Consider the following 12,643-nt stretch of genomic DNA (forward strand, 5'->3'; position numbering starts at 1 on the left):
ATGTTTCTGTATGGTCTGCAGCCTGTGCATCTTGGAATTGCAGAATACTTTCAGAAGGCTGCTCAGGACTGGAGTTTTAACGGGGATTTGTTTTGACTGGAACATGAGACACTTGTTCCAAATGCTGAACTGGTTCCTGCCCATCCAGGATGAGGCAGACAAGTTGTACTCCTGACTGGGCTGTGTAGCAGAGCTGTGCCAGTTTTGATAAATCCTCTGATTCTCCTTTCTTCTGTTTCCTTAGTCCTGGCTAAGGAGGAAGCACCAAGAGCAGGCACTACCAGGAAAGATAGGAAAGTATGGTTGGATTAAAAAAACAAACCTGTGTGGCATGTGGGGTTTTGAAAGGTTTATTGCCTAATTGTATCTTAGTATTTTTGCAGTAATCAGTCTGCATGATTAAGATTTCTAACTGCTTATAATCAAATGCAAAAGCTATTCCTATCTCTACAAAAGGATTTCTTAATGCCCTTTTATATTGTTTCTTAACTTTCTATCAAGTGAACAGAGAAGAAAATCCTATTTATTGGTGCAATTTAAATGTAATTGTTGGTTCTGAAAGAAACTCTTTTAATTTAAAATGTTCTCCTCTGTTTTCTGGATACATAATGTCTATTTAATAGAGAAGGCTGCCAAGCTTTGACTTCTTTTGGCAGCCATGAATCTAATTAGCATTTCTGTTACATAGAACCTGATTAATTTTAAATTTTCAAATGCAATGTAGAAATTCTCTTTATTGAAGAGTTTTGTCTGTCTCAGCAGCAATTGCAGTCTTTTTGCTCATAGTAGAGGGCTGCTATACCAACACCTGATTGATAAATACAGATAGCTGGGATTCTCTCACCAGCTCGTGGGCTTATAAAAAATGCTGCCCTTATGCTTCTTTATTTTCTTTTGTAATGAAGCTTAAACTATAAAAAGCTAACAAATGAGATTAAACCAGTGATTTGTTTCTGCTTAGCACATCCAGCCCTTTTTTGATGTAAAAACAAATGGGTTTTGTTTTAATTTGGTGTAAAAGCAAATGCTGTTCACTAAGAGAGCACATAGCTCAAAGCTTGAGGAGATGCATGGAGATGTTATTGTTTGTAACTTCAGTGGAATTGTCTTCCCACTGCAGCTGTATGGAAGGCAAGCAGGATAATTAATATGACTGCATTATGTGTTACGCTACTTACACAGAGGAGTTAATGGGCAAGAGGTTTTTATATGGTCACCTTATGGTGCACAGGGGAGTAATGCACTTTCCTTCCACTTGAGCATATCATCAGGGAAACCTCAGCCCAGCAAAATGATTATTCTCATGTTCTTGTAGGAATACTCTGAAAATACTGTTGTGGAACAGGCTGGCATTCTTTCAGTTCATTTGCCAACACATTGATAAAATAGATTTTTGGTTTTTTAACTCTAAGGGTATGGGAAGAGTCCATTGAAGTCAAGTCTCAGTGTTGTCCTATTTGTAGCTGTCTGAATTCTGAGCTCAGTCTGACTTACCTGGGTTTGATACCAGTAGAGCTGCAGGAGGCCCTTTATTCTTTTGATGGTAAATGGTTTTGTTGGTCATACAACCTATAAAATAAATGTTAATGTTTTGGTTTTAAAGTTCAAGTAATGAGAGAAAGATTTAGTAAAAGCTGCAAGTTCTGCTGCACTTTAGAAATACATGTGGTTTGTTTAAATTTCTGTAAATAACCATTCTGCTCACCCTAATATGATTTAGTTCACTTCCTAGTAGTATTAGACTTCCTGTATTTATAAGGAAAAGCTGGCCAATGGAATGCCAGATGTGAATGTGATGTATAGCTGATGCTAGTTCTGGTTTTTCTCTTTTTTTTCTCTTGCAAGGTAGAACTTCTAAGATTAAGTGTATTCAGCTATTCCGACAGATTGAAATGCCATCTATTTCTGAGAGTAGTTTAGTTCACTAGAGCTATGGTAATATTTGTGATGTTAAGCATGTCAATTATATAAAAGTCTGCAAGACTCTAGGGTTAATCTTCATTTTCTTTTTTGTTTTGTTTTGTTCTATTCTGTTATGTAACTAGACTCAGAGAACTGTTGTCACTATCAGAACATTCCGGTCCATGGAAATATCCTGTAATGACTTTTTTGCAAAGTACAATTCTAAAATCCAGAAGTCTTGAGAACAAAGTCTTTTGTGTCTCTGTATTCCAACTTAGTTGAAGAATTGTTGTGTGAAGTATGAGTGCAGTTTAACAGCATCTTCCTTCCTTTTTTGTTTTTTGAAGGATTTGGTAAATATTGAGATGTTTTTGACTGCTAAAGAAGTGGAAGAGTCATTGGAAAGACAAGAGACTATGACTTGTTTGGCTTGGTGTCATGACAACAAATCCAGACTCAGAAAAATGAAGGTATGATAATACAACATGTTCATATTTTGCTTCATTTGTTGTCTAAACTACTTGGATGCTGGATGTGGTCAGTATGCTTTAAATTACAGGTCTTGTATAAAAGTAAGGACAGTAAATATAAAATGTTCTTAAAAGGCATAGGTAGTTGGAGCTAAACAGTCCCACAAATATCAGACCTGGAAGTGAGTGATAGGTCATCTTCTGGATTCGGTGTTGTCTCAACAAATGATGCTCAAATAAAATAAAATACTCAGTTGGGTTTAGTGTAATCTGAAAACAAAGGGAGAAACATGTAGTGTCTTAATGCATGTAGACTTAAATTGATAACTCTGTGCATCCTGCTGAGACTTTAACTCTTAAAAATGTGTCTTAAGAATGAAATTAGGTGAAATTCATTCATAATCTCTTCTCTCAGGTTTAAAATTTCTGAGAGAAATTTGATGCAGATTTTAGTCTTAGTAATTTTTAACTCTTGAATATAAGAAGACAGAACTTGAGAGTAAAGAATTCACTTGCTGTGAGAAAATACAAAAACAAAAGCTGGAATCTAATCAAGCAATAAACACAAAAGTCTTCCTCAAGCCATCGAGTACCATGGGCTGAACATGCTGTGTACTTGTTGCTGTGCAGTCCACTTAATTTTCCTTGTCTCTTAAATTATGCATTTCAAAACATGCTGGAATCTTTTATAGGGCTTGCAGAGATCTGTTTTTAACTGATATTGACCAAAATCCCTGCCTCCCTGAAAGAAGTTTTTATCTTATTTTTTAAACTAAGTGCTTTCTTTAACCAAAAATGTTTGAGTGCCCTTAACAATAAGCAAGGAGTGACATTCTCTGTCACTCAGGGGTGCCAAACTGAGCTGAAGATGGGATGCAAAAGTCAACGAGGCAGTGATTGTTCTAGAGAAAATGCTGGTCTTGTTATGGAAACCATTAAAGGAAAACCAGAATTGGTATGTAAACCACACTGTATAATTATACTGCTAAAAAAATCCCCCTTGTGTAATCTTAATGTTAAGTAATACAAGAAATATAATCTGAACGTTTTGCTTTTTCATCACCAATTTTCAACAGGCAGTAAATAAGGAAGACTCCTCCCCATCCTCTTTTTGAAAAGCAAAGTACAACAAAAATCTATTTCTGCAAGCCTTATGCTTTTTTAATGTTCTTTTTTTGTTTCTCTTTTAATCAAACAAAAACCAGAGCTAAGGCTGTGAGAGATCAGAATTGGAAGAAGAGAAATTACTATGCTTCTTTTTGATCACAAACATTTCTGCTGCGTCTAGTTGCTTAGCTACTCATCACTGTTAATGTTCTAAAGTCCCAGCCACCACTACCTGAATGCAAGCCTTATCTAAAACCTGAACTGTTTGGTAGCCTGGGAAAGCAGTCCTGTCATCTTTACAGGTGTGAGCTATCTGAAATGCTGTGAAGAGCTGCTGTGGGACTGTGTGAAGGTACACAGAGCTGGAATATGCATCATCTGATTGTCCAGGACTCTGCTTCTGGTTACACCTGTCTGCAGAACCCTGGGGCCATTGGCTTGCACCTCACTTGAAAATTCATTTGTTTGACATGTGGTTTTGCTATGGAAACGTCCTAGCAAAAGAGGAACCCCTGGGATTTGGTATCATTAACAGTTAAAAAGCTTGATCAGATTTTTAGTAGAAACAAGCTTATTTAAAATTCTAGATGAGGACTTGTGTAGATTTGGTTAACAAAGATAGTCCTATTGAAAATCTCAAGAGGAGAAATTTTTATTTGCTGCTAAATCTGGGCTTGAATACAGAAAAATGCATATTTGGAAAGTAATTTTTTCTGTTCCTTAAAGAAGTTAGTTTTAACATATGAAAGAATGCATCATTTTTATGTTCAAATGGCTTGTGTTTTAAATCTTAAATAAGCAGTTGTTGCAATGTGTGCATTAGTCACCCCAGGCAGCTAACTGATAGAAATTTGGAGTTGCTCAAATTCCTACTGAAGACACTGAGGAATTTTGATGTGTCTGTGCTGATGGACAATAAACAAAAGGCAACTATTCATTACAAACATGGTTGAAGAAAAAACACTCAGCAAGTGGAGTACAGGAATACAGGGAATAGAGTTCTGTACATGATTCAGAGCACTTTGGGGTTTCATTATTTTCATAAGGTAATAAAACAGTTGACTGTGTCCCCATAAAGAAGCATAGTGATTTGTTCTTTTATGGGGAGAGATCTTTTTCTTTTTAATTCCACATATTCACAGTTTTTTTATAGATTTTGTGAACTGGTTGTGGAATTTGATTTAAAGGGACACTCTCAACTTCATTAGGCTTCAAATTTTACCTTTTTCCATAAACAGGTAAATGCCACTTGGTTTTCTTGTTTGAGATTGTTTCCAGCATGGCTTTTAGATGTTTGACAAGAGGAGTGGGATAGAAGCTTGAAGAAAGGGAGGGAGGGAATTGCAGCAACTTAAACTTTGTGCTGGTTTTTGTTAATACTGGGGTTTTTCAAAAGACATTCAAAGGCTTGATTCTTCCTTGCAGTCTTCTGGGTAGGCCTGTGTAAATTAGCACATAGGCCCAAACTCCTGCTGACTCTACTGCTGTAAATTGTGAGAAAGTCCAAGGAAACCACCTATTGCTCTCATTTGTGTCTCAGGTAACAAGGCTTCCAGTCTTTAGGAAAAAGTTCATCCCTGCTGAAGTTGTACAGGAGGCAAGAGGAGGAGGAATTTGTTTGCTTTTATGGAATTCTGTGCTGATCTTGTGTGTAGAGTCAGCATTTGAACTTTTTTTGCATGAATGCCTAAAAGCAAGCAAAGCAGGTTGCATGTTATTAACAGTTTCTCTTTTGTTGTGCACACAAGTCGTTAACAGCGTGCGGTGCAGCTTTGGCACATCTAAGAGCCTGTCTTGTGTTTCATCTCAGAGCTGTCTGGAGTTCAGCCTAAGGATTCAGGAGTTCATTGAACTCATTCGACAGAACAAGAGACTGGATGCTGTGAGGTATGAAATTAGGATGCTTTCCAAACAGTGTTCTTAACAAGATGGTATTGTGCTTCATTAGAAACATGTGATTGTTGCTGCAACACCCACAAGCCCTGTAAAGCCTTGGAGGGTCTCCCCTGGTATTGTCATCAGTCTTTTAAGCTGGGCTTGGACTTTCTTTAAAGGCCAAGTGTCATTCCACAGATGCACCTTCTTAAAGAATTGATGTTGTCCCTGAAACTCTGTCTTCTTATTCTTCTAAATCAAGCTTTAGAAAATTAACCTGCTTTAAAAATCAAATGGATTTTCTGGTGGCATATAGTGTAATATATAAATATATATTCACCCTTAACTGATTTTCAAGAGGTACAGCTGGCTTCTCATGGCAATTCATTACAGTTTTAATTACCAGAAATACTAAAAGGTTAATGAAGCCTTCATCTAAAGCTTTAACATTTCAATTTTGACTGATTCTGCTCTGCTATCTTCATTAAACTTTTTGTTCTGCAAGTTACCTGCAAGGCCATGTTCACTCCTGTATTGATGCCTAATTTAGAGTTCTGTATGGATGTGGGTGGGAGAGGGATGAGCTGTGTTAGGCTTTCCTCACTCCATTCTTCTGGCTCCAAATGAGGAAACCAACTCAATATCCATTTTTACCTGCTCTGAAGTAGTTCAGTGGGACTACAGAGAGAAAGCAACAATGCCCAGTGGGGTTGTGAATCAGTGACAGAAGTGCAGTCACACCTCAGCACTGCCTGACTTAACCGCAAGAGAGTTTTCTGACAATGCTTTCAGTACCAGCACATGAAGCAATTTATACATCCAAGTTAATGGTCCTGAATTGAAGGTGGAATAATGTTCCAGGATAACAGAGGAAACTAGTCTTGCTGAAATAAGTAGAATTTTGATACTGGGACAAAGAAATGCATTGATAATTTGATAAGCAATGACCTTGCCAGCACCAAAGAACGGTGCAGGTGGCAGAACTACTGGAGCTTACATGTGCACAAGGGAGGGAGAACTCCCAGCAGGTTCTGGTTTGTAAGAATATTTAAACCTAAAGAGAGGTGAGAAGTTCGTGGCCCAACTTGAAGCTTTGCTGATAAATCCTGATAAGAACACTGTTGCCACATAATACTTCTGTGTTAAGGAAGTTGCAAGTTCTGCTGCCTTTAAACCCAAACTAGGTACTTCAGAAACTGAAACTTGTATTTGTGGCAGAACTGATTTTTTGGTCAGAGCAGCACAGAGGGACAGAAAACTACCATCATGTATTCACAGACTGAAAACATTCTAGCATATTCCCAAATCTGGACGGAGAAGCTCTCCTGCAGGGCAGAGTTTTAGGGTTATTTTCAGGTTTTATTTCTAATTTCATTCAGCTGCATGGCTTGCTTTGAGCTAATATCATTCCTACTTTGCCCTACTTGCACTTAAATCATCTTTGCTCTGGTCCCAGCCAATGCAAATGTGCAATCTGATGAATTCCAGCTAATTTTAATGTTAATAATTAAAACCAAACATAATTAAAAACAAAACCTTCAAGCTAGCATTTAGATGTGTGCACTTACCCTTTGATAGAATTATCAAATCCTAAGGAATTGTCAAGTACTTAAGAAAAGGATGAAAGAGACTCAGCTCCATTATGTCTTCTGAAGCCCACGATGCTCTTTATACCAAATGAATACTGTGCCTTTAGCTTTATTCTCAGCTTGTTTCTTTGCCAAGTGTGCAGTCATGCATCTTAACAATGAGTAGTCCATGCTCTAAAAACTATTTTCTTTGAGTTATAGCTTGCTTATGTAGCTTGGAAACCATGGGGCAGGCACAGAGCTGGAATAAGGAAATAGGCTGAGAACTGGGACAAAGCAGAGGAGGTCCTTCTGTATTTTATTGTCACTCGATATTTGTTTCCCTCTCATCCCTTTTCCACATCAGAAGTGGTAAAATGTGCAAGCTGTCAGCCCTCAAGAGGCCACAGCATGCTTTGTGTGGAATAACCTGTCTGGGGTTTACAGCTTAAAGCTCCTGTCTGTATGGCAAACAAGGCATCCATCCTGAGTGCTGTTGGGGTGAAGTGTGTGTATTCCATGTACCTGCTGAAATTCAGGGCTGACACACATTTAACACTTGGCAATTAGAGATTGCTACTCATGGCAGGGCCGCTTTAACTTCATAACCAACTGTGAAAGGAAAAGGAGCTGTGGAAGTCTTTCTGTATCTTAATTGACTCCTCTCTAGGAGGATGAGTTTTGATTATTTTGTACATTCAGACTTCAGCATGTCAATGCTTCCTTTCAATAATGTGGCTTAAAAACTGTAAGTTTTTACCATTGCATTCTACTTGTTTGAAAGTAAATAAGTAATGAATAAGGGAGTACCTTTGGGGAGGTGTGGCATAAATCTCATTGCTTCTAGCAAACCCTTGCAACTTGTGGTTTTATTAGCTTGCTTCTGTTAAGTGCCTGCAGCAGGATTCTTTCAGTATTGTGTCTGTGGTGCAATAAATAGGTCAGGCATCCATTAGAAAGCAGAGAAAGAGGCTGTTTACCAAGGAGTTTCCTGGATGAGTGGAACTGGGGGAACTGACATTTTGTAGAAACGCAGCTGGTGTTTAAATAAGTTTGAAAGCTTTTGCTGCCTGCTGAGAACCTCTGAAGTGACATTGCTTTTACATTAAAATGGATGTGAACTTTAAAATTATACATCTTATTTAATAAGTGTAGCTTTTAGAATGAGTACAAACAGACTTTCCTCTAAGGTGTCTTATCAGAGTAGCCTTGAAAGTGCAAGTTTCAGGAATGTAAAAAACTGTTCTTGAATACAAAGAGTAAATCTCTTAACCTTAAATATAACACAGTTTTTTGCCTAGTATCATTAGCCTTTAACTCTCAGTCTCTAGAGCTTTTTTGTCAAATTTGTACCTACTAAAGTAACAATGAATGACTGATGACAACAATTTCACACTTTCAGAGCTCTCACTAATTTCATTCTGGGAAATCTGACAGCATTTTGATATTTTACTCTTATGCAATGCCAGAGATACACAAAGTTCTCAGCTAAAAGCTTAACAAAACATCATGTGCACTTCTTGTTCTGGGAATACAAAGGACAAAAAGGAGTAAATAATAGCTGATGGTGGGCAAAGTTAGGGAAAAATGGCTACAGTCTATCATTTTAGTCAACTTCCCTCCTACAGGGATGAATGAACACTTTATTTTTCTAGTGGGGTGCAGTTGAACAGGGGTATAAATGTACTTTTGAGCCGTTTGAGTATAAATTCTGCTGGTTGTCATAAGGGTCCCAGATAAAGGCTTCAGGCATTGCCCAGAACACTGAGTCCTCTCTTGGTAACCCCTTATATTTGTGTTCAGTTATTGCTACTGCCCAATAAATATGTTCATTTCTATCTTCAGGCATATGTAGACAGATCTAAGCTGGGCATTGCAAATGTGGATCCTTTTGTAACAATTTAGTGAACTGTCGGCCTTCAAGTCTTTGTAAATATTTGCCAAGTACAATATATCAGCTGTACCTGTGGGCTGGAGGGGCACACAAAAGATGATGAACTTTGTCCTTGCAGAGTTTACAGGATCATTCTGGGATTTGAAAAACAAAATTTTCTACCTATTACTTAGATCTGTCACAGGAATTTAGTGACTTCAGGGATGGTCTGTTGTCAGGATTTAAAAATTATTTTCCTGAAAAATTCAGCCCCCTGCCTTAGCTATAGAGACTCATATGTGCTAATGGTGGTAAAAACATGGCAATTAAGCATTGTAATGTTCACACAGACCTCAGGAGCAAGCCAGCACTTGCACAGAGATGGAATTAGCTGAATGACAAGGAAAGGGGTGAATAATGGCATGAGGGCAAATAAGGTGTAATTCCACTGTTGTGTATTCCCAGGTAACTTACAGTGTTGTGTCTTGCTTCCCAATCTAAAAAAGACTTGAGTGCTATGAATTAATGAACTTGCTCACCTTTGAAAGATGCCTTGCTCCATTTTAATTTCTCAGTGCAGGGAGTTCAGCCATAGCATGCAGACCTTGTGGGAAACTTCCTTGTTGTTTTTCAAAGAACACAGGAGAGAGGGAAAGTCAGGAGATACAGACTAACACAAGGTCACTCTGGAAACCCAACTCCTTGTGGCTGAGCCCAAACAGGCACCACATCCCTGTGTGCTCAGTGATACAAGGCTGATGGCAGGGAGGAGAGCCTCAGCCCTAACCAGGCTGTGCAAGCCACAGAACACAACTGCACTCTGAGCAGTTCTTGTGAGAAGATTTTCCCCCTTTTTCTCTCATGCATGCACAGATAATCTCAGCTGGTAGATCTGAATTTTTTTGTTTGTCTAATCTGTGTTTGCAAAAGCTCTCATTTTCATCTGCAGCTCTCCACAGTTGTTTTAGCTTTCTTCCAGTGTGTCCAGGCTGTCTCTTCTCCAGGCCAGGGGGTTTGTGCTTCTGCCCTCACAGCAGTTATCACCTGGGGAACAATGTTTACATTCCTGAATTGCTCACCCAGCATAGGAAATTGGGTGGAAACATTCTGTCCTACATAACTTCCATTGCTTCCTGGCTTGGGTGGGAGAGGAAGTGGGAGTACTGAAACACTGCTGAAGTGACTGTTCTCATGGTATTGATGACCTCAGTGTACTTGTCAAATTCAGAATTGGAAAAAAAAAAACCAACTTGCCTAGGTTTTCTTATTCAAGCCATGAAATGGGGATTTTGAAAATACTGTCTATTCCTAACAGTAATTTAGGAATTAATAAAAGACTATTCAAAAGTTTAAAAAGAGCAAATTCTTAGTGGAGGACTTGAGAGATGACTTGGTATCTTTCCTGCAGAAGTCACAGCACAGGGAGAATTCTCCTACACTTATGCAATGCCAGAAATTCAGTGTAATGCTGGTTCCATACCCAGCCTGCTGTGCTACATCTGTGCACCACTGAAAACAGGAGCTTTAGCAGAAATGCTGAACTAATCACCAGTTTAAAGGCTGAAGGTCTTCCTGCACACTTACACTCCAACTTGAGAATTACTGATCTTGTGAACACCAGACCGGGGAAACTTTCATACAGGCTTTTAAAGTAGTTGTATATCCTCATAATCTGTAATAATTTTGTGGTTTCTTACTACTTCCTGAAAAATATTAAAGTTTGTATTTTTTATTTAAATATGGTTCTGGTAATTCTATCACTTATTTCAAATATCCAAGCTTTCAGCCATGTGTCTATCCCTTACAATCTGTATGTGTTAAAGTACAAAAATTTATACTGAGGTTCTAATAATTTTTTATTTTCCTGGCTAAAAAAGGTGCTCTTAACAAGGGGTTTTCTATTACATTGCCCTACAATTTCTTGTAGTCTGCACAGGAAGTGATACTGTCTTCAGGCCTATACCCCTGCCTCCAAAGAATCAATTATTCAAAATAAACGTTGCAGTTATTTGAACACTCTTGATGTGCAATGGGTTTGGAACAGCTGATTTTCAGCCTGCCTTTATCTCACTGGTGAGTGTATGCCAGAGGAGTGTCATACACTGAGCCTGCATGAGCAGAGGCATTTTGTCTAATAATTATGGTTAATAATCATTCTTCTAATAATCATGGTTGTTTTAGTTCTAGGTGAGGCAAGAGTTCACACTACAGTAGAAAGATTCTGGTTTCTAAGAAATCACAGTGTAAAAATAGTAATTATTAGTCATTCTTGCATTCCCATTTGCAGGATGTGGTTTTTCCAAGTCCTTTAAATGTACATAGAGCACTCCTGGAGTTCATACATTGAGAGCAGAATCTGTAGGTTTTCTCTGAAGTCTTCCATAATTAAGTGAATGTACTTGATTTGGAGCCAAGGCTGTCTAATAAAGTATCAATTCTCTGTTTCAGACATGCAAGAAAGCACTTCAGTCAGGCTGAGGGGAGCCAGCTGGATGAGGTTCGACAGGTGATGGGAATGTTGGCCTTTCCTTCAGACACTCATATCTCTCCCTATAAGGTAACACTGAAATTCTGTGCTGCAGTACAATATGAAAACAGATGTTCTTTTTTCAGCACAGGAAAATACATTGATAATATCAAGTTAAAGGTTTTTTTAAAAAATTTTACTTCCTAAATTCCACCTTTGTAGGAGTTTTTAATTTTAGTAACCAGTCCTTGTACATTAATCGAGAAAATATTTGTATTGTTTCAGCTGGATTGTAACAGTAACATGCATTGACACTGAGCTGGGCTTACCATGAACCCAGCATTAGAGATCTGTGGGCTGGAAGCACAATAATTAAATATACAGCAAGAGCAGAAGATGGGCAAGTACAAAGAAAAAAAAAAAAAAAGAGAGAGTCTTGTTCAACCTACAAACCTGTGGATTTAATACACCAGCAGCAGTTCTCAATTCTGCTCCTCACATTACTGTTGTTGCAGTGGTTGGGATGAGGAAATGAAGGATGATTTGAATGATGTGAAAGCAGTACTTTTGTTCCTTAAAATAAGTTTTCGTTTATTTGGATTATGCAAATGGATGTAGATATTAGTGGTAATATCTACATCTAAATTTAAATCAAGCACAAAATTCACAGATTGCTGTTTCTACAGACAGTTCTGTGGTCATGTGCTAATTCACTTCTTTTTAACTTGCTTTGGAGGCAGAAGGTAGAGAAGAGCTGAGTTGTCAAAGCAAGACAAGATTTCCATGAAATGCCAAGCCAGTACTGGCAGTGCCAGTATAAACACATTTTCTAAACATGATGATGAAATCATGGTTTAACAAAACAACCACACAAAAAAACCCTGAAACGAACAACCCACAGAATCAATTTTAATTTCTTTGCTCATCCTGGAGTCCTGGAAGGATCCTGGTATTTTGCATGCTAGATTTGATCTAAGTCATGAATATAAATGTAGATAGATGTGTTAGAAGACTGGGTGTAAGATAGAATTTATCAATATTTTAGCAGTTAGAAAGGAATAGGTAGGAAATAAGAATCCTGTGTTTTATTCTAAGGGCTGGTTTGGATGGAGTGTTTCAGTGAGGGAGAACAAGGAGAAATAGCTGGGATTGTTCCACATACAACCATACAATGAGAGCAAATTCCCTAATGCTTATGGATATGACTTAAAGCATTCTAGTTTATGGCAGTGAAGTTTTGAGTTCTCTAATAATTACCTAGTTCACAATTGCAGCACATGGTTGTTTGGAGTTACCTTTAGTATCTTGGCTATGAGTTCTGTGCATAAATGGCTTCCTAAAATGCCTCTTAAGTAAATTCTTTTTAAATCTGTGATAAAGT

General features: G+C 38.0%; 1 protein-coding gene across 6 annotated transcripts in view; it reads left to right on the forward strand.

Moving 5' to 3' along the window:
• MAEA (macrophage erythroblast attacher, E3 ubiquitin ligase) overlaps positions 1 to 12,643 on the forward strand; it is a 49,056-nt gene that overhangs the window by 31,877 nt on the left and 4,536 nt on the right. For 5 of the 6 annotated variants that reach the window (XM_063157947.1, XM_063157951.1, XM_063157950.1 and 2 more), the window contains 3 exons: positions 2,250 to 2,372; positions 5,290 to 5,366; positions 11,244 to 11,352. In XM_063157947.1, the coding sequence (XP_063014017.1) occupies positions 2,250 to 2,372; positions 5,290 to 5,366; positions 11,244 to 11,352 (309 nt within the window). Of the gene's footprint in view, positions 1 to 2,249; positions 2,373 to 3,219; positions 3,328 to 5,289; positions 5,367 to 11,243; positions 11,353 to 12,643 lie in introns of all 6 variants that reach the window. The other variant, XM_063157952.1, reaches the window with a different exon arrangement.

The sequence above is a fragment of the Melospiza melodia genome, chromosome 5 (genome assembly GCF_035770615.1).
Source record: "Melospiza melodia melodia isolate bMelMel2 chromosome 5, bMelMel2.pri, whole genome shotgun sequence".
Lineage (NCBI taxonomy): Eukaryota > Metazoa > Chordata > Aves > Passeriformes > Passerellidae > Melospiza > Melospiza melodia.